General features: G+C 48.4%; 1 protein-coding gene across 3 annotated transcripts in view; it reads left to right on the plus strand.

The window, feature by feature from the left end:
- ZFAT (zinc finger and AT-hook domain containing) overlaps positions 1-27,090 on the plus strand; it is an 84,678-nt gene that overhangs the window by 16,238 nt on the left and 41,350 nt on the right. For all 3 annotated transcript variants that reach the window (XM_077351450.1, XM_077351452.1, XM_077351451.1), the window contains exons 4-8: positions 1,596-1,769; positions 6,115-6,268; positions 7,949-9,372; positions 12,364-12,596; positions 25,666-25,753. In XM_077351450.1, the coding sequence (XP_077207565.1) occupies positions 1,596-1,769; positions 6,115-6,268; positions 7,949-9,372; positions 12,364-12,596; positions 25,666-25,753 (2,073 nt within the window). The remainder of the gene's footprint in view (positions 1-1,595; positions 1,770-6,114; positions 6,269-7,948; positions 9,373-12,363; positions 12,597-25,665; positions 25,754-27,090) is intronic.

Below are 27,090 nucleotides of genomic sequence, written 5' to 3' on the forward strand. Positions count from 1 at the left end.
CAATGAAAGATGTTGTATATTTCATCCCCCCTCCCCCCACACACACCGTCCCCATATTGGCCCATGCGGTCCACCCAGTGGTTTGCTTATGAGTTGCAACCTTGCAAAAAGCCTTCTGGTGGCATGGGGGAGAGCATGGAGTAAATTTGCACATGCAAGCAGTATTGTCACTGACAGCAAAAGAGGGAATCACCCTGTGGGGAAGCAGCCTAAAACTGGAAGTTGCAGGGAAGGAGGGGCATGAATGGGGGCATGTATGTCGGATCCCTCGGGCATGTTGCCTGCTGCCTGGGAACTCCTACTTTCCTCCCCTTTTATTAAAATGTTATTTTTCAAAGGCAGTTCACTAATGTAGCGGTCCCCAACCTTCTTGTAGTCGGGGACTGCCTCCGAGGGTGGAAGAGAGCCGGCGGCCCGGCCGCCGTAGCTGCATGTAAACACGCACGCGCAGTGCGTTTTCGCCACTAGGTGGCGCTAACACGCATGTGCAGAGCTGCCGCGTGTGCGCGTTTTCGCCAGCAGGGGGCGCAAACACGCATGCGCACAGCTTAGCGCGTGCACGTCTGCGTCGCTGGCGTGCCGGTGGCCGTGCCTGTCTCTTCCCCCCCTCTCGCTGCTGGGGGGGGAGGCAGGCGCGGCCGCTGGCGGCCCGGTATCATGGCCTTTGCAGCCCGCTACCAGGCCGCAGACCGGGGGTTGAGCACCCCTGCACTAATGCATACTGCATAATCGCTCTGGCCTGGCCACAAGCGCGAATTCTTTTCTTGCGAATGCCGTCTTCTCTTCCTCCACAATCGGGGAAAGAAGAGGCAGGATCCGGCCCATTTTCCATGCCCGGCCTGTTTCCGCAGCGTTGCCTGTCCCCTCCCGCCCGTTATGAATGTGTCGTTTAAAAAATTACAGCTTGCCAATGAATAGACATAAAAGACATTTCCAGGGACTGTCAGGGACGTAATTGGCACGAATTGCCTTTTCTCCTTTCCCCATTAGCGTTTGCTGACCCATCCTCGAATTTTGAAAGTTAATGAACATTGACCATTCATCCTTAAAACTGCCTGCGGGACAAATTCAATCCGGCCAGATTGCTGAGCCGAAAAGCAAAAGGAGAGGACGGGGAGGGCGTCTGCCGGAGGGGGGGGGGAATCAGGAGCAGATGAGCAAATTCTGCCCCACGGATCCTGAGGGCAGGAATTTGTGGGCATCGTGGAATAGATCAATATGTCCAAACTGGAGATTGATAGGCAGATATATCCTTAATGGTTGAATGCGGAGAGTGATTAACTGAGGCCCTTCCTCTCCTCTCAGATATGGAGGCAACCTTTAAAGAGGGGCAATTCACCCAATTTGACCAATTGGCTGCTGGACTGTGGCCCTCTGGTTTCTAATCTGGATTGTGGCCCCCCGCCTCTCTTTCTCCCGTCTCTCTTTTTCTTATTCGCAAATATCTCTGCTCATATAATAATTTTGACACACTTCTTTCTTTTCTGAGGACTCAGCCATCCGCCTCGCCCAGCGACCGGTGGCGTCGGGCCGCGGGATAAAAGAGAAATGCGCACCGTCCCCTTTTCATGTTCCCTTTGATGTTTGCTCTCCAGGTAACGATTCGGACGTCGAGCTTGACAGGAGGGAAGGCGAGCGAGAAAAAGCGTCAAAGCGGCCGCGGCTGCAGAGGACGGAGAAGAGCCTTTTGGCCAAAGACGCCGACCAGGCCTCAGGAGCGAAGAACCCGATCATAAGCGTGGTTTTGACAGCCCATGAAGCTATTCCAGGTAACCTGGAGGGAAGGGAGCCAGGGTGGCTTTACCTCAGCGAGTAAATCGGGTGAAGTGAACACCTCTGAATGCTTCCCGTCATTCCGAGATCCAAATGTTTCCCATGCTTTCCAGATCCTGTTCTTCTCTGTATCTTGGCCTTGTGTGTTTTTCTCCAGTGTAGCCACGTTTTGGTGGAAAGGTCCACCACGCCACAACCGGCCTCTCGGGTTTTTCAAGGCGAGCAGTATAAGAGGTGGTTTTCCCATGACGTGCCTCCGCTTGGTTCTTGTGGCTGTCACAACTCGAGGATTGTGGTGCGGGGAAGAGACCTTCTCTCAGACGAAATGCCAACACAATTCCATCGAGTGTAAAAGGAAAGGCAGTCTTCATTGAGAATATCCACCAAGCAGAGCAGAACAGGCAGAGACAGGAATTGCAGCCATTGACTGAGACCAGGAACTATGATTCCCCTCCTTATCATATAGATCTGGAGGTTGAGGCGGGAACAGGGGTTCACATAGGGGAGGCCTTTGATCTTGTAGGCACGAACTCTTGAGACATCCAGGCTCCTTCCCTGGATGGAGGATAGTCCGCAGCTGGCTGTTTAGTCGCCTCTCTGACCGTTTACGCACTGGGAACTTCACTGCCCCGGCTCCCGTGCAGGAGCACAAATCAGGGGTGGATGAGGTGCACCCAGTCAAATGCTCACCCATGTGGGTGCAGGAAGAGGTGGGGCAACCTGCCACGACTAAAACTCCAGCTTGCAGCCCGGCATGAAACCTCCAGTGCATAAACGGTCTCTGTGAGCCAAGGACGCTGTTGGAGTTCCCAGTGGGGGGAAGGGGTAGATGTGCTTGCTGGTTGTAAACACAGATAAAAGGAAACCAAAGGAGCGGAGGTGGGGGGGGGAATTGAGGAAGGAGTTAGATTGACCCAACTGAGCCCTAAGCCAACTCTCCAGAGCTGTCCTGGACATGGGGTATGACAGTGGCCCAACGAAAGGCTTTTTTGCCGTGCCAAAAAGAGTGAGGCAAAAGGAAGTACGGTCACAGCGCAAAACCAACTTTGCCAAACTAAACGATTACAAATCATCATGGACGGTTACAAATGGTCATTGCATTCGTCCATTCTGGACTAAAATCGGCGCGGCCACAAATGTCTTAATAGGATCCTTCTCATTTAAGAACAGGGCATCTTGCGGTCTGCTTTGAGCTTTGCTGAGACCAAATGTCAAATGCAGGATCTCGAGAGTTTTCTGTCTTTCAGAAAACAGGAGATGGAATATTTAAGCTTCTGTAAAAAGTCGGATGTGTTCCTAATGCAGAATTCCATCATGTTAGAAATTTATTAGGAGTCTGACATGAAAATCTGTAAAAAAAAAAAAATACGAGCAGCTGTTCTTCCCCCCCCCCCCTCCAATTAAGGTTTAGTGTGCTGATAATAAAAACCTCTTTTCCCTCTCTTGGTTTTATTTTTACCTAGCCTGTCTTCTTACGGTTCAGTTTAGTAAGAATATAAGAAGAGCCCTGCTAGATCAGGCCAGTGGGTCATCTAGTTCAGCCTCCTGTTTCTCACATTGGCCAATCAGTTTTTTAGAGGGCCAACAACAAGGCACAGAGCCTTGTAATCTATCTTGTCCAACATCCCACAACAACAGCCACGTGTATATATATATATATATATAGGTGTGTAGATAGAGGTAGATAGAGAGAGGTAGAGGGAGATATATAAACGTGTGTGTGTACTTACAATAAAAAGAAGGAACCAAAAAGAAGGCGGGGCCTGCACACCAGTAGGGAGAAAGGCACCCTCATCCCCTCCCAGCTTCTAGCTGCACGGTTAGCGTTATCTGACTCAGCCAGCTCTGTTTCCTCCCTCTGAGTGTCACGGTGCATTCATAATGGTCCCGTTTATTCCATTTGATGAGCCGTTTCTTTCGGTATAAAGGAAAGCAAACTCTTGTGGCCTTTCCAGATAAGCCCCCCATGTGATAAATTGAAATGTGAGGCAGCGTTGATATAATCCATCAGGAGCCCAAAGAAAAAGCTCCTCAACTTAAACAAACCTGTTGCTGATGAAGCCAGGTAAGCTCTTACTCTGGGCAGAAAGGCATTGTTCTCCGGCAGATGGGCTCCCTAATCCGATGTTTGCAGAAGGCAATGTATGTAGGGGGGGGGAGTGGCTTGGTGTACCGCACAGAGAAATGAGCTGTGCTCTGGGAGTCGCTGGTTCGAATGCTGTGTCTGCCATGGACTCACCTGGTGGCCTTTGACAAACTGCAATCTGGGGATCATGTAAGGGTGGCCTATGCAGGATTATGAGCACCTGAAGTTGTATGGAAATGCATCTTCTTCTTCTTCTTCTTCCTCCTCTTCCTCTTCCTCTTCTTCTTCTTCTGAATTGTCACAGTCAGATAGTTGACAGGTAGTTGGAGTTCTGCAGTCCTAGCCAAGTTCTTTGGAATCGCGTCCTGCAGTGCAGTCATCTGGAGCTGAGCTTTGTGTGAGAGCCAGCTCGTCGTGGTGGTTAAGAGCGGTGGCCACTAATCTGGAGAGCCAGGTTTCATTCCCTGCTCTTCCTCCACGTGCAGCCAGCTGGGTGACCTTGAGCTAGTCACAGTCCTGTTAGAGCTTGTTCTCACAGAGCAGTTCTGTTATGACTCTCTCAGCCCCAGCTCCCTCACAGGGTGTCTGTTGCAGGGAAAGGAAAGGAAGACAATTGTAAGCCACTTTGAGACTCCTTTGGGTAGAGAAAAGCAGGGTTCCCTGTTGTGGGGAGAGGAGGGGAAGGCGAAGGGGTATAAAACTCCTTCTGCTGCTCTTGCTTCTCCTCCTCCTTCCTCTCCTCCTCCTCACTGTCCAGAAGGTCTAGGTGTTTCTTGAGACTTCTAGGCACTGCTCCAAGGATTCCAGTGACAACCGGCATGGTAGTTGTCTTCTTCTCCCATTTGTAAGTCTTGGTACTTCTTGTTGTTGTTATTTATCCATTGTTTCAGACTCCAGTACGGCAGGGCTCAAGAAGACCCGGAAGCGTTTCCAGGGGAAATTCTGCAGATGGAGACTGGATTAAGACCCCACCCCCCACCCCTTGATTGCCAATTTCCCTCTGCAAAAGCCTTCCTGGACCCCACATTAGCCTTGCTCGGGCAAGCTGCTGACAAACAGAATTGCATCTCCCTTTTAACGGGCACCTTCCGTCCTTAGTTACGGCTGTAAGGGTGACCTTTAGAAGCACCGTCTTTTCGAGAGCTAATTAAAAGACTTCTTTTCTCCTTTTATTATTTGTATTATTTTTTGCTTTTAAACACCGGGCTGGATGCTGTGCATTATGAACTGAAGGAATTCATGGATCGTATCTTCCCTCTGCAGTCTCTCCTCCTCCTCCTCCCCCTAAAATTTACTGCCTCCCACAGGGACGAAGTGCGACCCAGCACAAGGAGCTGCAACAAAGTTGGGAAAAGGGGCAGAAATCTTGTTCTCAATTCTGGTTTTTGAGCAGGGTGGTCTCACCAAAGAGCCTGTAGACAAGGATGTGGTTTTAACCAATGTCCTTTTAACCTGACACCTTTCCTATGGCACCTTTAAGGCCAACCAAATTTTATTCAAGGTGTGAGCTTTCGTGTGGGTAAGACTTGTCCACAGTAGCAAAGGACCTGCCTTACGCTGTCAGCAGGCCTGTTCTGAAGTTCTTCCTTGGGCTTTGGCATTCCTTGGAGCAGGGGTAGTCAAACTGCGGCCCTCCAGATGTCCATGGACTACAATTCCCAGGAATTGCTGGCAGGGGGCTTCTGGGAATTGTAGTCCACGGACATCTGGAGGGCCGCAGTTTGACTACCCCTGCCTTGGAGCAAGGCTAGTTATCCAGGGGAGCTCTCCAAGGTCCTGAAGAAATGCATTTCTGATCTGCCTCCAGGGAAGTGTCTGTCTGTCTTTGTGCGCATTGTATCTGAGGAAGTGTGCATACACACAAAAGCTCATCCATGGAATAAAACTGTGTTGGCCTTAAAGGTGTCCCTGGACTCTGAATTTCTTCTGCTGCTTCAGACCAACATAGCTTCCTCCTTGAATCCACCTTTCACGCTGCACTCTGTTATTTTCCTGACAGCTTCTCAGCGCTCTGAAACTTAAGAAGCAGCTTGGAGTAGGCAGGGAGGAAGGAGAAGTCACAGGGAGGAAGGCGAAGGGGCAGAGATCACTCCCTGTTCACAGGGTATTTACCCAAAAGTAACTATAGATGAAATCACTACCGTTCAATTGCGCATATTATCGGACCATTAGTCAACCAACTTTTCCAACAGCCAATGAGGCGTGCACGTTGTTACCCATTTTAAAAATATAATTGGTCTGTGTTCTTCCTGTAGGAGCCACAAAGATAGTCCCAGTTGAAGCTGCTTCTCCGGAAACCCAACCAACGACCAATCTGGAGACATCTGCATCGGACTTGTCACAGCGAAAAGGGTATCAGGAATATGCCATCCAACAAACCCCCTATGAACAGCCAATGAAATCCAGCAGGTAGCAGAGTTTTGTTGTTGTTGTTGTTGTCTTTTTAAAATAAATTGCAACGAATTGCACATCCCAAAACAGCTGAAATGAATTGCACAAGTAGGAAGATGGATTTCATAATATATTCCAACACTCACTCCAGAATGCAAAATCTGGGTCACTGAGTCTGTGAGAGTCATTTCTTTACTAACCACCTTTCAGTGGAAATCATTGTTTCCTTAGAGGGACTGGGCAAGAGTGTTAGCCTCTGAAATATCCTTTGAGCATCGGTTTTCAAAACGAACCGATGGGCTAACTGGAAACAGCGGGAGGAAATTAATAAGAAAAAGAAGACAGGAAGTTCTGACCATAGAGTTCCCAGCAATTTCTAGCACCACCTGGAGGGTAGCTCTAGGAATTGCTGGAAACTTTGTGGTAGGATCTTTATGCAAGTAGGCAAGGCCTTCCTTTTCTTGTTAATTTTTCTGCCACCACCAACCGTCCTGCAGGCTTCCAGGCCCATGAAGACAGTACAGGAGTGGGACATAGCATCACAGAACAATTTTTTTTAACAAGGGTAAGTCTAGGAATCACTGAAATCTCTGTGGTTTTTACCATCGAGCAAATTCCTAGAGCTACTCTTATCATCTCCTGTATCAACTTCTGATGAGTACATGAGGGGCGGAGGAGAAGGATATTGTATGTAAATTTGATGGTTTTACAATCTTTAATATGTTTGAACCATGTTTTATCTCATATCATGTTGTGATCCACCCTGAGCCCTCACGGAAGGGCAGCATATATATTTGAAAACAAACAGACAAATACATTTGAACGTTTAAAAATGCCATTTTCAGCAGCCCCAGTTTTGTCCCAATGCCTCCTTCAAGCCATTAAGGTTTTCCGAAGGTTTAATTCTGTATCGTTTGAGAATATTTCATGGTCGTTCATCTCAGTGTTTGGTTGTCTTCGTTATTGTTGTTTTTTTTACCCTCACGTTTTTAGTCATGTTTCTCTATTCTTTTTATCACGTTAAGCTTATTGTGTTGTGAGGAAAATTGCAGATATACACAGCGGAAGACTAAATATACCTTTTAAAAATGAGGTACCGGCTAGCGGAAAACGCTAGGAAGAGAGTGACTCTTCCCCGCCCCCTTTTAAATTGATATGGAAACTGAGACCCCTGGCTTCAGTGGAGATTGGCAGGGGGTCAGCATTTTTAGAAGAGCAAGCTATGGAATCACAATTAATCTGCTAGCACAGGGATCCCCAACCTTTTTGAGCCGACAGTCCCCTTTGAAATTCTGGCAGAGCGTGAGAGCCCAGCCACAAAATGGCTGCCACAGGAAGCGGAACCAGAAAATGTTTGCCTTTGTAGAGCCACAAAATGGCTGTCTTGTGAAGGCAACAGGAACAAAATGGCTGCCACAAGAGATGGAGCAGTCCCAAAATGGTTGCTTAATATACACAAGTGACGATCCATGTACTGGGGTGGCGTGCGTGGCCAACACAACTTAAATGCACTGCCAATCAAATTTCCAGCGTTCACGCCCGGCACCGCCCTGGCACATGCCAGAAAAGGTGCTGATAAGTGTCACGGGTCCTACAGGCACCATGTTGGTCACCCCTAGGCTAGTTCCTGCCTGCCTCAATTGCATCAAGGATTTACTTCTTGATTCTGTCCCCCCCCCTCCCTTTTTTTTTTTTTAGGCTAGCCGCAACTCAGCTAAAAATTTTCACCTGTGAATACTGCAACAAGGTATTCAAATTCAAGCACTCCCTTCAGGCGCACCTGCGGATCCACACCAACGAGAAGCCGTACAAATGCTCGCTCTGCAGCTACGCCAGCGCCATCAAGGCCAACCTGAACGTCCACCTGCGGAAGCACACGGGGGAGAAGTTCGGCTGCGACTGCTGCCCGTTCACGTGCCTGAGCAAGGGCCACCTCAAGGTGCACGTGGAGAGAGTCCACAAGAAGATCAAGCAGCACTGCCGCTTCTGCAAGAAGAAGTACTCGGACGTCAAGAACCTGATCAAGCACATCAAGGAAGCCCACGACCTGCTGGACCCCAAAGTGAAGGACGTCTTCGACGAGCTCCGCCTGATGACCCGCGAGGGCAAGAGGCAGCTGCTGTACGACTGCCACATCTGCGAGCGCAAGTTCAAAAACGAGCTGGATCGCGACCGGCACATGCTGGTCCACGGAGACGAGCGGCCCTTCGCTTGCGAGCTCTGCGGCCACGGCGCCACCAAGTTCCAGGCGCTGGAGCTTCACGTCCGGAAGCATCCCTTCGTGTACGTCTGCTCCGAGTGCGCCAAGAAATTCGTCAGCTCCATCCGGCTGCGCTCCCACATCAAAGAAGCGCACGGGGATTTGGTGGAGTCCTCCGTTTTTGACAGTTCCATCAATCAGAGCTTCTGTTTGCTGGAGCCCGGCGGGGATATCCAACAAGAAGCCCTCGGGGAACAGTTGTCTCAGATGGCCGCTGAACTCTCGCCCTCAAACGCCAAGGGGCTTTGTCCGCCGAATCCAACTGCTGGCGCCGGCGAATCCGACAGCTCTGACGGGAACCATCGCAACGGCCCTGAGGACAATTTGCCTGCCGCTCCTCTAGGGCTTCCCGTTCCGAGTGCTGTAGATCCTCTTTGCCAGCCCTCAACCGAATCGCAATCCCAAGATGGGTGCCCGCCTAGTGCTTCAGACGTCTGCCTTCTGAAAAGTTCTTCGGAAGAAGAAAAGTCTCTCCTTGGAAAAGAAGAGACAGCCTCTCAGGATCATTCACCAGACGTTAATCGAGAAGTAATTCGGCTCCCTGTAGATGAAGGCTCCAGTGTTGGTACCCAAGATCTCCAGGGCACGCCTGATCCTTCAGGAAATGACCAATCTGGTCTTCTGGAGCAGGAAGATAACACATCCACAACAGGAAAGGAGGACCCGTCAACCCCACTTCCTCTTCCGGAATCGAATGTCGCCACTGGCGAGAACGCGGATTCTCTCGCGCCGTCTTCTGGTCACCAGACCGGAGCTGCAGCTTTCATGCAGATCCTGGACAGCATGCAGAAGAGACAAATGAACACAACCTTGTGCGAGAAGATCAGGAAGGTCTACGGAGACTTGGAATGTGAATACTGTGGTAAGGAGTAGCAAAGGTTTCAAAAGTTCAAAGGATACTTTATAGAGAGAAATCCCCCCCCCCCCCGCCCCCAATAATAGAATATTCTGTTCATTCAGGACAGGACTTCCCTTCAAAGAAAAAATGCAGATGATGGTTGAGGTCAGGCTGAATATTGGGCTGTAATATCAGGTCCTCCCCCGCCCTTGTGGCATCTGGGGCCATCCATCGCCCCAGTTTACATCTGTTGACACCACCAGGAATAGGTGAAGACTATGGGTCTGTTAGGGACTGTTATGCCTGCCATCTTTGTCTTTTAAAGGGTGCTATTTTATTGTAATAGCGGCAAGATGGTGAACTTGCCATCTTATGTTTTTATGCCTTTCTTGTTGTGAACCGTCACAAGCTGGCTGGTCTGGGAGTTGGGGGTATAAAATTTAATAATAAATTAAACTAAACAACTCACACCTCTTGGTGTAAACATCTGGGGGCTACGAGGCCATTTGACTGTAAGCTTGGGAACCCGGGGTGGGGGGCAACAACACACTGTAGCATTCAGTGAAGAGGATCCTGGGACTTTGGTTAGAAGACTCCAAAGGCATAAGGGAAGGGAGCCAAGGAGCTACCTAACACACTCCAGTTTTTCCCTCTGACCACAGGACCTCAATAATAATATTATTATTATTATTATTATTATTATTATTATTATTATTATTATTATTATTATTATTATTATATTTATTATATTTATTATATTTATTCCCCAACACTTCCGAGCTGGCTCGTGGCAGGTTACAAAGGCTTATAAAACTCCAATTAAAACCTCCACTAAAAGATATACAAAAAAATCCCCAAATGGTGGGAAAACCCCCGTCCAACCCCCACTACAAAAGGGGTGAGGAAGGAGGTCAACGATGTACTACTCATAACCAAATGGGGGGGGGGGGCTTTGATCTACCTCGCCGACCCCAGCCTCAACCATAGACCTGGCGGAAGAGCTCTGTTTTGCAGGCCCTGCAGAAGCCTGAAAACTCCCGCAGGGCCCGCAGATCACCCGGGAGCTCATTCCACAAGGTTGGGGCCGGGACCGAGAAGGCCCTGGCCCTGGTCAAGGCTATGCACGCTTTCCTGGGTCCAGTAAGCCTATGCTGGGACATCAATGCAGTAGTGACCTTCCCTTAGTCTTGACAGGTGGTGGACTTCCCGACCCTTTTGGATTATTTTTGGTGGGAGAAGCTAGGAAAGGAGCCCTGAGCTCTTAAAATATCCGGTCTCCCGCTGTGTTTGTGTTGTGTGTTTCCCTGGTGCCTGTTTCCATGCATATCTGCATGGAAGGTACCCCCTCTTCTCCCCCTCCAAGCTGCCATCCCCTTACTGCCCACGCCCTTCCCACCCCGCATTTCACCCAGCATGCTGCTGCTGTGCATACCCATTCCTCTCTCCTGATGAATCTCCAGCCTACCAGAGTCCTCCTGTGCCTCCTCCCACTGCTGCAGTAGCCTGCTCACCTCCGCCTTCCCCCAAGTTGCCCTAGGCAATGATCTGGGGTCGCCGGCTCTGCTAATAACGCCTCCTGATTTAAGTGCTTCCTGAAAATTGCATTTCATCAGGCCTGCATCCGTCAAGAGCGATTCAATTAGCGAAATACCTTTCAAAGAGACGCTTCATCGGGAGCGCGTTTGTTAAAAGATCACATGTGTTAAACTGTGCCCTGTTAAGCTCGCTCTCTTTTGGGGAATATCAATTAAGGCTGGGTCACGGGAGAGGCGCTCTGTGGCTGCGTTTGGAGGAGCTGAGCCTATATCCGAAATAATGGTTTCCCGCTACCTGGTTTCTCTAAGAAGCTCCGAAAGACGTGAAGCATCGTTGTTGCTTAGGCCCAACTGTGAGTGCTCCCTTCTTGCCTGCTTCCAGGAGGCCCTGCTTCTGCCAAGTCGGCTGCATGTTCATCCAGGCAAGGCAGGTCTGATCCAGGGATAGCAGCCCCCAGAGGCCTGCCTTTGTTGCAAAGCTCCAGTGAGAGAGTAGGCTTGATCAAGAACATGATTGGGGTTAGGTCTTATCACGTGACCTAATCCTGCTTTCGGCTTGCCCATCTCCTAATCTGGGTGGAGGATCCCTCGCCTACAGCTCCCTTTTTCTTCAACTACTCCAAGCTGGCTGTGTTTGTGTTTGTAAGGGCCTTATGCCACTTGCAGGGAAAACCTGGAACTGACAGAAGGTAACTCTAGGAATTGCCAAAACTCTATGAGAGCCAGCTTGGTGTAGTGGTTAGGAGTGTGGATTTCTAATCTGGCAAGCTGGGTTCGATTCTGCACTCCCCCACATGCAGCCAGCTGGGTGACCTTGGTCTCGCTAAGGCACTGATAAAGCTGTTCTGACCAAGCAGAAATATCAGGTCCTTCACAGGGTAGGTCCTGTCCTCAGCTGCCAACAGGAACTGCTCCCTGCCCTCTAAGTGACAGCCTTTCAGATATTTAAAGACAGCAGTCATGTCCCATCTCAACCCCCTCTTCTCCTGTCTGAACATTCCCAAGTTCCTTAGCTTTTCCTCATAGAGCTTGGCCCCTATGACATAGGGACATAAATCTCCAAGATGAACAGGTTAATCAGTTAGTCCGCCGACCCCTCACTTAACAGGATTCTAAGCCTGGCTTAAACCCTGGTTTGGGATCCCAGGTAGAAAAGGGAGAGGGAACAAACTCCAGTTGAGCCATACGCTTGCATTTGAACATTGGGAATTATTGTTCAACCATGATTGTCGGCATGAGGAGCTGATTGTGCATGTTTTTCCTTAACCCTGGTTAAATGTGACATCTGATTCTGTGAAGGTTCAAGGGGGTGACAGGTGACAGTGGATGAGCGAGAGGGTTGGGAGTGTCCTGCATAGTGCCGGGGGTTGGACTAGATGACCCAGAAGGGCCCTTCCAACTCTATGATTCTATGATTCTATGTATATGCCATTGGATGTATTCACGGATGCTGTCTCTGTGTCGGAATGGTTCTTTCCAGGCAAGCTGTTTTGGTACCAGGTGCATTACGACATGCACGTCCGCACCCACACCCGTGAGCACCTCTACTACTGCTCTCAGTGCAATTACTCTTCCATCACCAAGAACTGCCTTAAAAGACACGTCGTCCAGAAGCACAGTAACATTTTGCTGAAATGTCCCACCGAAGACTGCGATTATTCCACCCCGGATAAATACAAGCTCCAGGCCCACCTGAAAGTTCATACGGAGATGGTAAGTCTGACTTCTGAGCAGTCTGTAATGTCAAAAAACTGTCATTCCTGGGGTCTCTGCAGGGGGAATCTGCAAGCCGTGAAATATTCTTCCGCTGTTCCCGGCCATGTGTGCCGGTTCCGGTATCGGCTGCTTCCTAAAATTCTCCAGGTTCTTGTTTCCTCCGTTTGTCATCATGGCCCTGTGCACAATAAAATCAGAGTCCGGTAGCGCCTTTAAGACCAACAAAGGTTTATTCAAGGTGTGAGCTTTTGAGTGCAAGCCCTCTTCGTCAGACTAAGAACTGACCATGGTGACAGTAGGAATATATAAGCAAAAGTTAATCCTGTTACATTCGTAGACTGTGTCAGAGCATCCATACACAGCCACATGAGACCAGCCAATCAGACCCCTCGAACCCAGTTGTAGTTCATAAAGACATATCAGAAATAAAACTGTCAAAGCCGGTGATCCACGGCTTCCACCCTCCTATTTATTGCTGGCCCCATTTGTCTCCGTACCAGTGTAAAACATTCCTACAAGTAGAAGGTAAGCTCTGGACTCTGGCTTTATTGTGTTACTTCATACCAACATGGCTACTCAATTTGAAATTGTCCTGTGCAGTCCCACGTGGATTCTGCACAGGTGTGCACACCAGCCACCGGAAGACTTTTCACTAGCCTAGAGACAGGTAGGAGCGGTTCCTCCAATCAGCGCCCGGTAGCCGTTTCCCGCCCAACGGTCACGTGGCCAAGGAGGAGCCAGCCCCCGTCCCCTCAGTTCTCTCTTTGACTCCGTTCTGAGAGGATTTACCTCACTAATTATTATCATTTTTCTCTTTGAGAGGAATTCTTCTGAGGCAGACTGTTTTTGTTTAAAAAAATGTGTGACTTATGTGACAAAGATGTCCTGCACTGGCAACCATACTGTATATTTACTCTGTTTGGGGGAATCCCATAATATCGGTGCCTGTTCAGTTTGTCAAGGTTCATGCCTAAGGCCGGTTCTGAGCATGCCGCTCGACAAAGGCAGCTCTTTGGCAGAAAGCCTTATCTGTATCGGCCTGACCCGTTGTGTGGCCGTCAACATCTGCTGAGACTCTGGTATTTTCGGTGCCAAAGTTGATACAGGAGCACTCCTGAGCTCCTCCTTTTTTGGCTTCCGTGAAATTGGTTCCAACCTCGGATCTGTCTAGAAAACAAACTCAATCCCCGGAACCAACTCGACAACTATCTTCCTCAGAACTTCCTCACAAATCAAAGAAGGCTCACATGGTTCAATCCACTGCGTCGGAGTCAAAGGACACCCTCTCGGTTCTGACGTCTGATCTCGGATCCTCCAGATGCACCTCAAGCTAGGTCCGTTCCCAGGACCCCATCGGCAAGACCTCATTCACCGTCAAGGTCGATGATTATTTGTGACTTTGCTGACTGGGAAGAATCTGTTTCAGTTCATCATCAATGGTCGGTTCTGACTTCAGCAGTGTTGCCCTGTTTCTGTCATGGCCGAGATTGGCTTCCACCGTTGCCTTCTGCTAGACATCATTCTGAGAGCATGGGCCCTGGACTCCTTGCCTGGAACACCCTTATGGTTCCAAAGAGGAGGAAAGAACATCTGTGCCTGGTTTCGAAGAGTTGTCGGAACATCCCCAGACGACACAGTGGGATATCAGGAACCGATCTTGCCTAATGAGGACTTCCGCTTAATTACAGAGCAAATGCCTAGGGTGGCAGAAGCTCTCAAGATTCCTGTGGTTTCCATTAACAATAAACCAAAGGATAAGAGATTGGGACGCCTGCACCCCGACACGCTAGGGTTAGTGGCTTTACCGCTTTTGGTGGGCTTCCATGACATTGCAACAGCGATGTGGGCAAAACTCATCCATGCTTGCTACTTCCAGGAGGACGGAGAATATCTACCAGGACCAAGAGTAGGGTTTGGAGCTTTGATTCACTCAGCCACTAACTTCTTCAATGGTTGCTGAGGAATTGCAGGCCATGTATCAGGGCAACACTAATCTTGCAGATAAGGAAGAAAAAAGATAGACTCCCTTAGCAGGAAAGTCTATGCCTCTAGTTCTTTAGGACTCAGAATTGCGGACTATGAGGCAGTTATGGGAGCCTTCCAGCTCTTATTATGGGAAAAGACAACACCATATCTTGAGCACTTACCTGAAGAGCAAAGATCCCTTATGAAGGTGATACATGCAGAAGCACTGAAGCTGTCCAGGATACAGATCATTGAGGCCAAACATCCTGCTGATCAGGGCCATGACGACAGCAATTATTTTGCGTAGACATGCATGGCTAAGATCTACTGCTCTACATTCAGAGACGAGAGCCCCTGTCGAGGATTTGCCATTTGAGGGCAGAACTTTATCTTTGACTAAGACATATGAGTTCTTAAGAGATATCAAGAAGAACAAACAGGCAGTGAAGTCCTTTGGAGTTACCAGTCATTGTACCACCATCCATCTTACCCACTGGCCTATATACATTCATCAGGGTATCCTCAAAACAGATCAGGGGCACAGCAGAATCAGGGCTCCAGGCACAGGCTGAACAATAGGCCTAGCCATTCTCAAGGGTCTCAGGCCCATAAGGAGGGTGCATAGTCCTCAAGGCCTCTTTCTGATTGTCCTTTTCTGCGACCAGGTGTGGCCAGTCCTATTGAATGCTCAAAAGTCCTCTACTAGGTCCTCTTATTCTAATTAATGTTCATGTTTTTCCCAGTGGGCACTTACAAAGGGAGTTGACCTAACTGATGCACTTTTGGTGTTGGTGTTTGATTACCTACTTATCTTGACAACACTTCAGTTAAGGTTCACCTGGCTGCAATTTCGGCATTGCATCTCCCAGTGGAGGGGAAATCCTTTTTCTCTCATTGGACATCCAATAATTGGACATCCTGTTATTCCACAATGGCCCTTGACTTTGGTTCTTACACAGTTAATATGTTCACCCTTTGAGCCTTTGGATACTTGTTTGTTAGTCTCGCTGTCCTATACGACGGCGTTCTTCTCTCATCCCCAGCAGAGAATGCACCCCGCATGCTGGATGTCAAAAGAATCCTTTTATTTTATTTAAAAAGAACCGAGTCTTTCAGATGTTTGTAGGATACTCTGGTTCAAGGAGAGGTAAACCTGTCTCTTTGCAGACTATCTCCAGGTGGAGTGGCGTATGGTGAAGCAGCTGTCAGATGTCCTTTGACGGTTAGGGCACACTCTACGTGAACCCAGGCTGCTTCTGCTGCAATCCAGAGGGGTATTCTCTTGCTACATACCTGCACAGCTGCCACCTGGTCGTCCACAGATACTTTTGTCAAACGTTATGCTGTGGACGTTGATGCTATAAGGGAGGCTGCTGTGGGCACTGCACCCTATGTTTAATTAGTGCTCACCCCACCACCTCAGTGGGTGCAGCTTTGCATTCTCTCTTAACCACTCCATCATGCTGGCAAGTGCTGCGTTCTGCCCTGTGGATCCTGCCTTAAGGAAAAGTCTGAATAAAGAGTTTGAAGACGCATCTGATATGTGAGAATTTCTCTGCAGGAGTAAGGTGGGAGACCCAGGGTGTCGAGACCAGACGTAGGGTACCTGCTGCCCAGGTGGGCAACCAGAGCCTGCCAGCGCATTCTTTTCCCTTTCTAGTCTGTACCCGTTGAGATCTAAGATGCTTTGTCTCTTGGAACTGTTAGAATACCTACCAGCTTGAACTGGGATTCAGCCAATTTGGGGCTGTTTTCCCTTCACCGGTTGTGTTCTGCATTTCAGTTTTTGCCTTAAGGATTGATCCTTCTTCTTCGGAATTTTCAGTAAGACAGATTAAAGCTTTGCCTTCCTTTCTTCATGTAGCGCTCTCTAAGATTTCTCCTCCCTGTCTGATTCGGGGCTGTCATTTCTGCAGCGTTTCTCCAAGGATTCATTTGATCTCCTTGATATACGAATGCCTCTCCACGAGAGCAGTCGTCCCCAACCCCCGGTCCGGAGACCGGAGCCGGTCCATGGATCAGTCGGTACCGGGCCGCGGCTCCTCCTCTTCCTCCTCCCCCGCTGCTGCCTCGGGGGCTGCCCTGCCACTCTGCCGCCGGCTCACATTTGGTGCTCTCTGGTGGCTGCCATGGCTGGGGCTCCCCCTCGGCATGGCACTGTGCAGCTGCTGCTGGCAGCACCCCCCAGTGGGAAGTCAGGGGCTCCGGTGGGAAAGCAAGTGGAGCAGGGGCGCAGGCGGCAGAGACGTCCCTCAGCAAAAGACTCCCCCCCCCCAGGCCTCAGTAAAATTGTCAAGCGTTGACCGGTCCCCGGTGATAAAAAGGTTGGGGACCGCTGTACTAGAGCACTTCTCAATGAGCAAACTAAATGTGACCCTCCTAAATGTTTTCTGATCAATGCCTCCAGCAGCTGACCAATGCCTCCAGCAGCTAAAATTTGTTGGAAAGGTGTTGATGGACAGAATAATTCTCCTCCTACTCAGAGTAGCCAGAAGCCACAGGGCAGCTATTGAGAAAGCAACGGGGGAGAAAAGCCAACAGGAGGGACCCCTCTAGAAATATGCTTTGTGCAGTCATATTTTTATTCGTGTTATTTTACTGCCATTGGAGAAGAATTTACTGGTCAATTTTATTTTTAGCAGGGGGAAAAGAAGCCTCAGCTCATTTTTGGGTCATGTTTTCAACCCTTATTTGCATTATTTGATTTCTTGAAAGGTGCTCTGCTCTGTGCGGGTTTGTGTGCATAAAAAACCTACCTGCGGCTTTTCATCTCATTTTAAGAAACAACAACAACTAGCACCTTGCTTGAAAGCAGAAGGGAAGATTTCTACCACTGCCCTGGAAAGAAGAGAGAAAAAGAAGAAGAGTTGGTTCTTATTTGCCACTTTTCTCTACCCGAAGGAGCCTCAAAGCGGCTTACAGTCGCCTTCCCTTTCCTCTCCCCACAACAGACACCCTGTGAGGGAGGTGAGGCTGAGAGAGCCCTGAGATTACTGAAGAAGAAGAAGAGTTGGTTCTTATATGCCACTTTTCTCTACCTGAAGGAGTCTCAAAGGGGCTCACCTTCCCTTTCCCCTCCCCACCACAGACACCTGTGAGGGAGGTGAGGCTGAGAGAGCCCTGATATTATTTAAGAAGAAGAGTTGGTTCTTATATGCCACTTTTTTCTACCCAAAAGAGTCTCAAGGCGGCTTACATTCACCTTCCCTTTCCTCTCCCCACAACAGACACCCTGCAAGGGAGGTTAGGCTGAGAGAGCCCTCATGTTACTGCTGGATCTGAACAACTTTACCAGGGCTGTGATAAACCCAAAATCACCCAGCTGGCTGCATGTGGGGGAGCAGGGGAATGAAACCCAGATTAGAAACACCAGATTAGAAACCGCTGCTCCTACCACTACAACCAGCTGGCCACAAAGCAAGGATGGAGGCACAAAACTTTATCACTGGGGATAAATGCCCCCCCCCTCCCCAGTTTCTCACCGTCCTGGGGATGCTAACCTCCTTGTGAGGTCCCCCAGAATTGCAGCAGGAGTCCAGACAACAGAGCTCAGTTCCTCTGGAGAAAGTGGATGCTTTGGAGTAGGCTTCCTCCACCAAGGTTTCATGAAACCCTGGCGTTTCTTGATGGCCTGAAAGGGTTTTTGGTATGAGTTTGAGTTAATTAATTTATATGTTTGTGTGTGTTTTTGTGTGTGTATAATTTGTAAAACATTTATCAGGTGATGTTTGCCTATATGGTCATGTCAACCTGCCCCCCCCTCCCAAAATGGCCAATGATGGGCCTGGAGGGGGTGGGAAGGGGAACGGCTCTGCTTCCCAACCATATTCTGCGTTCTCGAAGCCTGAAGAATATTCCAGGGGTTTCTCAACGGTTAAAAAGTCGAGACGGGCTGCTCTAAGCTCTATCCCCGGCTTCATCAAGGTATCGCGTCAGATAACAGAAACTGTTTGTGTTTTGAGATAAAACCTCCAAGGGCTCCCAATCTGAAACAGATAAAAAGCCTTGGAATTACAAAGGGGTGGAGAAAAAGGGCTTCCTATAAGTTTATGTATTTCTCTCATGCTGGGAGTTTAAGTGCAGAACCGGAAGGACCGCGCGGCTCCGTTGTTTCATGGGTTGGACTGCTGAGATTTCACGTGGGGGTCGAGGCGGCTTATTTTGAATACTTGTCCATATTGGAGTCAAAAGCTTCTTCGTTTATTCAAAAGGAGCACCTCAGGGAAAAGGCTGGCCAAAATCCCCCCTTCCCTAAGACATTGGTGTTGCGTGAGCTGTAAGCGTATTAAAGTGCTAACTCCCCCTTTGCGGTCTGAAATTGCAGAGGCTGGAAATATCTATCACAGGAGACCCCAGCATGTGCCTCTGGGTGCCAGAGTGTGGCACATAAAAGGGTGCGCCTCGCTCTCCACCCAATTAGAGGAACAAAGTGAGAGCCAGCTTGGTGTAGTGGTTAACAGCGGCAGCCTCGAAAGCTCACGCCTTGAATAAATCTTTGTTGGTCTTCAATTTGCCACTGGACTCTGATTTTGTTTTGTTGAGCCTCTAATATGGTGAGCCGGGGGTTGATTCCCCACTCCTCCTCCACATGCAGCCAGCTGGGTGACCTTGGCTAGTTGCATCCCTGACAGTTCTGTTCTGATCGAGCAGTAATATCAGGGCTTCCTCAGATACCTGGGCAGCAGCTGGTATTGTCAACTAGAGCAGCGGTAGTCAACCTGTGGGCCTCCAGTTGTCCGTGGACTACAATTCCCATGAACCCCTGCCAGCAAATGCTGGCAGGGGCTCATGGGAATTGTAGTCCATGAACATCTGGAGGACCACAGGTTGACTACCCCTGAATTAGGGCCTTGGAGAGTTGGGTCCAAGGCTCCCAAGGGCTGTGAAGTTCACCGGATGAGTCTAAACCCCTCACTCTCTCCTAATCTGACCTGCCTCACCGAGAAATATTGGGAACTGAAACAAATCATAAGTTCCTCAGAAGAAGGGCAGGACAAGAATTGTGGCTGCCATCTCTCTGCTCATGGTTGCTAGCATTTTTAAGACGCTTCCATGGCATATACGGTTAACTGGGTCTGCCCATTCTTTGAGTATAGTCTTATTTATTTATTACATTTATATGCCACTCTCCCTTGTGGCTCAGGGCAGTTCTCAGGGAACATGAAAGCCACATGACAGATACAGTATAAGTTCAGTAACCGCATCATCAATTAACAGTAAGAACAACATCAACAACAATCCAACTGTAAACATTTTGACCATAACCCCACAGGGTTTTATTTGCTTGTTTGTTTGCAGATTTGGTTTGCCCCATGATGTGCTTAATGGGGAACCAAATGCCTGGCGGAAGAGCTCCACTGTGCAGGCCCTGCGGAACTGCGCTAGCTCTGAAAGGGCCCAGATCTCCCCTAGGAGCTCATTCCACCAGGTAGGGGCCAAGACGGAGAATGATCTGGCCCTTCCTCATTATTTTCAAGCCTCAATTCCCCTACGTGTAAATTTCGAATAGTAAGTTGGGCCCGATAGACTTCCCCAGCACTGTCAATTTGTAAAGTGCTATTTAAAAAAAAGTCTATAACAGGAGCGAGTTGTAAAAAAATAGTCCTCGTAGGGCATTTTGTTTCTGTTTCTGTCCTTCAAAAAGCCTTCAGAGGTGTTTCGGAAGCAGACACTCCTGTGGATCAGGAGATAAATTACCTAATTTTTATTTTCCCTCGCTGAAGGAAAAGGCAGACACCGAGATTGTGACACAGGGCACTGTAAAGAGACCACGTCCAAGTCAAGTCCTTGAGAGAGAATCCTTACACCGTTCACAAGAAGGACGTTATGAGAAGGCCTTGACAGGCTGTAGCAGCAGCTGGTTTAGGACTCTCTGCGCTTTGGAATGCTAAATATCAAACCGAGGAATTCCTTAGGAGCTGCACAACAACAACAACAACAACAACAACAACAACAACAATTGCACTCAAGGGTCAAGGAGATTTATTGAGAGCCAGCTTGGTGGAATGGTTAGGAGTGTGGACTTCTAATCTGGCGAGCCAGGTTTGATTCTGCGCTCCCCCACATGCAGCCAGCTTGGGCTCGCCATGGCACTGAGAAAGCAACTGAGACGAAAGGGAAGGCGATTGGAAGCCGCTTTGAGACTCCTTTGGGTAGAGAAAAGCGGCATATAAGAACAAACTCTTCTTCTTCATCATCATCATGATCATCTTCTATTTGGGGAAAATATCTGTTCTTCTAACCCTTCCTTTCTCAACTTTTTTACCACTGAGAAACCCTTGAAACTTTTTTCAGGCTTCAAGAAACCCCAGAAGAGGTGTGATCGTGCAGAATATGGTTGGGAAGCTGAGCTGTGGACACGCCCACCCAGGGCCCCTCCCCTCCCTACCCCCTCCAGGCCCATCATTGGCCATTTAGGGTGGGCTGGGGGGCAAGTCGACATGACCATATAAAGTCATATCCCCTGATAAATGTTTAACAAATTTTAAAAATATATTAAAAATTAATAAAATCCCACCCATTCCGTAATCAATAATGTCCTAGAACAGGGGTAGTCAACCTGTGGTCCTCCAGATGTTCATGGACTGCAATTCCCATGAGCCCCTGCCAGCGTTTGCTGGCAGGGGCTCATGGGAATTGTAGTCCATGAACATCTGGAGGACCACAGGTTGACTACCCCTGTCCTAGAAGGTCCTGTGTCTTGCCCTTCCTGTGTCTTGCCCTTCTTTTGCCATTCCTTCCCCCTCCCTCCTGGTGTTTACATGTAATAGAAGCTTAGCATCTTCACCAGGGGAGATCGCTGGCTTCTCATTACATGTTTATTTTCTTCCTTTGTCATTGTCACGTTTAAATGAGAGAAGAAATAATTGAAAGGTTTGTTTACATATCACAGTGCTTGAAGAAAGAGACCTAATTCCGTTTGAATGGAACCACATAGACATATTGATTGTCAGTAATTCTGGCCAGAAACCAGCAACCCTTTTACACGGGCGGGATTGTAAACATTATTTATCTCCCCTTCCCCCCTGAACACCAGCTGTCTTTTAGTGGGAATACATTTTTGATTCTCTGTTTCATCTGGGAAGATGCAAGGCGGTGTTCGTTGGACTTGTTCTTTAAAAAAAAAAAAAAAAGTCTCGCTTGACTCTGTAGAAGGAATTTCAAATCCGGGAACACTTTGAAGGTGAAGTCAGCCGGGATTTTTAGATCACCCTTGATAAAGAGCGGCTTCAGAATCAAAGCCTCACATCAACGTGCTGTGTCAAGGGAAGATGCTGATCGAAAACGTGAGCTGTGGTCTTATACTGGACCATTGGTCCGTCAAGGTCAGGACTGTCTACTCAGACTGTCTGCAGCTCCCCGGGTTCTCAGATACAGGTTTTCATATCTCCTACCTCTAGGGATGCCAGCCTCCAGGTAGAGTTTGGTTTTCCCCCGGAATTATGGCCCACCTCCAAATTACAGGGCCTGTAAAATAGGAGGAGGAGGAGGAGGAGAAGAAGGAGAAGAAGAGCTGGTTCTTATATGCCGCTTTTCCCTACCCGAAGGAGGCTCAAAGCGGCTTACAGTTGTCTTCCCTTTCCTCTCCCCACAACAGACACCCTGTGAGGGAGGTGAGGCTGAGAGAGCCCTGATATTACTGAAGAAGAAGAAGAGTTGGTTCTTATATGCCGCTTTTCTCTACCCGAAGGAGTCTCAAAGCGGCTTACAGTCTCCTTCTCATTTCTCTCCCCACAACAGACACCCTGTGAGGTGGGCGAGGCTGAGAGAGCCCTGATTCCTGCTCTGTCAGAACAGTTTTCTCAGTGCCGTGGCGAGCTCAAGGTCACCCAGCTGGCTGCATGTGGGGGAGTACAGAATCGAACTCGGCTCGCCAGATTAGAAATCCGCACTCCTAACCACTACACCAAACTGTTCCACCAGGCCTATGGTTGAGGCCTAGAAATAACATCAAGAGTCTGGGTCTCTCGGAAGTCTACCCCTGAAAGGGTCTCTGAGAACTGAGAAAGGGTCTCCTCAGTTTTGTGACCATCTAATTCCCACAAAGAGGAGGCAGCATGAAGGTGGAAAAGCCAGGTTTTATTTTAAGCTTAATTAAGGAATGTTAGTTTAAAAAACAAACAAAACTATTTCTTATTGTCATATGTTTTAAACTTTGTAAGGCTCCCTGAACCTCTGGAGAAGGATCGGTTGTTGTTGTTTGTTTGTTTGTTTGTTTCCTTCCTTCCTTCCTTCCTTCCTTCCTTCCTTCCTTCCTTCCTTCCTTCCTTCCTTCCTTCTCTCTCTCTCTGTCTCTCTGTCTCTCTGTCTCTCTGTCTCTCTGTCTGTCTCTCTCTCTCTCTCTCTCTCTCTCTCTCTCTCTCTTTCTTTCTTTCTTTCTTTCTTTCTTTCTTTCTTTCTTTCTTTCTTTCTTTCTTTCTTTCTTTCTTTCTTTCTTTCCCTCCACTCTCGGTGAAGCCGGCTCGTGGCGGGTTACAAGACAAGGAGTAAAATACAAATCCGCTAAAACCCCCACTTAAAACAGCACAATGAACAAGATAGAAAAACCAGCTACAAACACGGCGGCACACGAACCCCCCACCTACCCGCACTGGGGACGAGGGGAGAATGCTGGCCCCCATTCTTAAAATGTGGTGGAATACCTTCCTTCCTTTGGGGGGTCCCACAGATCTTCTCTCCACACTGGCCTCAACCATAGACCAGGTGGAAGAGTATAAATAAAGTGAATAAATATTGAAGGTCCGTTAAATAGATGAAAATAACTTTCCTGCACATTCCGCAATATCTCCACCAGACTGAGCCTTTGGAAAACATCTCTCTCTCTCTCTCTCTCTCTCTGCCTTGTGTGGCATTTCACTTTCAGGAGGCAAATCTTGGCATTTGCAAAGTGCAGCAGCCCCTCTCTTCCAGCCTGCGTTGTGTTCCCAGGAGCCTTTGCCTCACTAACGCCATATGTTCAGAATTGAGTTAAGACTCTCAAACTCATCCGCTTGGCTTTGGAAGTATTCGCTCTGGAAATATAATACACTTGACGTTCTTCATATTTATTTTCCGGTCTCTGAGCCTTTTGGGTCCCGTCGTGTTCCCACGTACATATAAATATAGAATGGGGTCTGAACCCATTCCCGTCCAGCTTCTCGTGATCCTCTGAGAGGACGGAGAGGTGAAATGGTCCAGAACTCCTTTGCTGCTGAGGATTTGCTTGTGGGACTCACTTTCCTCAGGAAAGGACTCTTTTGTTCATTTATTTATATCCCGTTTTTCTCCCCAGTGAGGTCCTGAAGGAGATTACAGTTCAGGGGGCTGCCTGTCTCCTGTGATCCCTTATCACTTTGACTGGGAAGACGTCTCCACCCTGAGAAAACCAACGTTTTTGAAGGGAGGGAGAATCCCAGACCCTGATGAATTAATCAGCAGTGGGATCTTGCCCGGCACATCACTAGGGTCAAAAGAGATGCTGGATGCAGCCACAGTCCATCTTGAAATGAGCAGCCAAATCCAGACATTAAAATTGTGTACGAAGTCTTGAGAGTCGCCAGTTCTGTGTTGAGAAATACCTGGGGATTTGGGAGTGGATCCTGGGATTGTGGGGGTTGGGAAATTCATAGAATCGTAGAGTCGGAAGGAACCTCCTGGGTCATCTAGTCCAACCCCCTGCACTATGGAAGTCACTCACAACCCTATCGCTCATCCACTGTAACCTGCCACCCCCTTGAGCCTTCACAGAATTAGCCTCTCCGTCAGATGGCTCTCCAGCCTCTGATTTAAAATTTCCAAAGATGGAAAACTCACCACCTCCTGAGGAAGCCAATCCTTCTCCGCTTCCTTATTTGCAAAGCCAGGTTAAATTGCTCAGTTACACAGCAGTCAGGCTTTGTGAGACCGGCTCCAGAAGGCTTCCATCATTAGTCTCCCTTAATTATCTTGTTATCTACCCAGCTTCATTGCATTTTTGTTTATCTTTGCTGCAAGAGAAGGGGGCTAGAAGGAACTCTGACCCCTCACTAGCCTCGTTGTGTGCCTGTTTGTCCCTGATGTAGAGAACCAAGGCAAGGGAAGTGGTTTATTGTACGTGACCGCAGGCCATCGCAATATTTTAAACCAATAATAATAAAACTAGAGCATGGCAATTGTTAAAATGATATGTATCCATAACATTCTAAAGCAATTATCTCTGTTAGAGCTTCATGGTAACTGGAGAGCCACAGTCTGGGCAACCCTGCATTAGACTGAAGCAGGAAGATTGCATCTTGTGTGTTCCTTATATGTATTTTTTAAAATCCTAACTTCCCGCCCGGAGAAATGAGATATGTGAAAGCAGCTTTTTGCTCCGTCATCTCACTGCTATACTAGTTGGCTTCTTATGCTAACTAGTTACTGCTGTTCTAGTGACGGAGATATTTTTTTTAATGTGGGGGAGTGTTAATCCCCTCCTCATGAAGTGGTATAGTCCTTTCTCCTGCCAGTTTGGTGTAGTGGTTAGGAGTGCGGACTTCTAATCTGGCATGCAAGGTTCAATTCTGCGCTCCCCCACATGCAACCAGCTGGGTGACCTTAGGCTCGCCACGGCACTGATAAAGCTGTTCTGACCGAGCAGTGATATCAGGGCTCTCTCAGCCTCACCCACCCCACAGGGTGTCTGTTGTGGGAAGAGGAATGGGAAGGCGACTGTAAGCCGCTTTGAGCCTCCTTTGGGTAAGGAAAAGCGGCATATAAGAACCAACTCTTCTTCTTCTTCCTCCTCCTCCTCCTCCTCCTCCTCCTGCTGCATTTCCGGGGACTTGTAGAATGGTTTGGCTTCTTCTCTGGATACAATATAGGGTAGATCATGCACACTTTCTGCGTAATTTCCTGACTCACCCCAGCACCAAGAGCTTTAAATCAAAGCTATGAACCACATGGTAACGAAGCCTAATTTCTGCATTTCGTGCCTCATCGTGATAGCCGTTCTAGCGTTTCGGTAACGCCAGCTGTATTTCGTATCTCAGCCTTCCGGTTATCGTCTTGTTGGGAGTCGTATCTTATTCAGCATGTAATGAGTTTTGCAGTCTCCTCAATGATCTGATAATATAATCCCTCTCTCCCCCCCCTTTCTTTAAAGGACAAAAAGAATTATTCCTGCCCCGTGTGTGAAAAATCGTTTTCTGAAGACCGACTTATAAAGTCACACATAAAGACAAACCACCCGGGTAAGATAAGACTCACTGTCATTTTTAAGGTGATATAATAAGAGGAGGAGCGGCCTGGGTTAAAGAGGAGGCTCTTAATCCAAAAAGTATTGCTGCTGGGCTTCCAGTTCATACGTACATCCTCCGAGAGGGAGGGTATGTTGAGAAACTATAGCTTCGCGCAGGTTTGGATGTTTTTTGTTTAATGCAGGTTTCTGCGATTTTGTAGCAGTGGTTTTTGACTTCCCCTCAGATACTACTAACATGCTACTCCCAAATGGAGTGGTCACCTGTGCCAGGTAGGAGTGGTAGAAACCGTCGAACACGTGCTCCAACATTGCCACTTCTATTTAAACGTCCGAGCACAATACATAACAGCAGTTTTGATCAGACATCAAGGCAGAACCAGGAGCTGTTATGTATTTATGCTTCTCACAACGATATTATTTGTCTCTTGTGGCCCTTCCTCGCATCCCCAGGGAATGGCTGATTGCCACTGTGGGATGGTAGGTGAATTCCCTCCAGGCCAGGCTGGATTGTCATAATCCCATTGAATACGGCACTGGTTAGACCACACCTGGAGTACTGTGTGTAGTTCTGGAGGCCTCACTTCAAGAAGGACGTAGATAAAATTGAAAGGGTATAGAGGAGAGCGACGAGGATGATCTGGGGCCAAGGGACCAAGCCCTATGAAGATAGGTTGAGGGACATGGGAATGCTCAGCCTGGAGAAAAGGAGGTTGAGAGGGGACATGATAGCCCTCTTTAAGTATTTGAAAGGTTGTCACTTGGAGGAGGGCAGGATGCTTTTCCCATTGGCTGCAGAGGAGAGGACATGCAGTAATGGGTTTAAACTACAAGTACAACGATATAGGCTAGATATCAGGAGAAAACTTTTCACAGTCAGAGTAGTTCAGCAGTGGAATAGGCTGCCTAAGGAGGTGGTGAGCTCCCCCTCACTGGCAGTCTTCAAACAAAGGTTGGATACACACTTTTCTTGGATGCTTTAGGATGCTTAGGGCTGATCCTGCGTTGAGCAGGGGGTTGGACTAGATGGCCTGTGTTTGCTTAACGCCAGAGGGGGAGGGGGGTATATAGTGCTATATAGGTTTTTTTTCCCTTCCTGTCTTTGCAGACTGCGTTCCTATTTGGTCTTGTTCAAGCTGTTAGCATTTGACCCCAGCATCTGCCCAATCCAAAGGCTTCATACAGTCTGCCGGTCACAAGAGCAGAGGTTTCATCCCTTCTGCACCAATGGCAATCCATGCTTTTCCCACGAGGCGCTTCATTCATTTCCCAAAACCCCTGGCAGTGATTTTTGTGTGTGCCTGGCGCCATTATTCCTCATATAAAACCCAT

This window comes from Paroedura picta, chromosome 9 (assembly GCF_049243985.1).
Source record: "Paroedura picta isolate Pp20150507F chromosome 9, Ppicta_v3.0, whole genome shotgun sequence".
Classification (NCBI taxonomy): Eukaryota; Metazoa; Chordata; class Lepidosauria; order Squamata; family Gekkonidae; genus Paroedura; species Paroedura picta.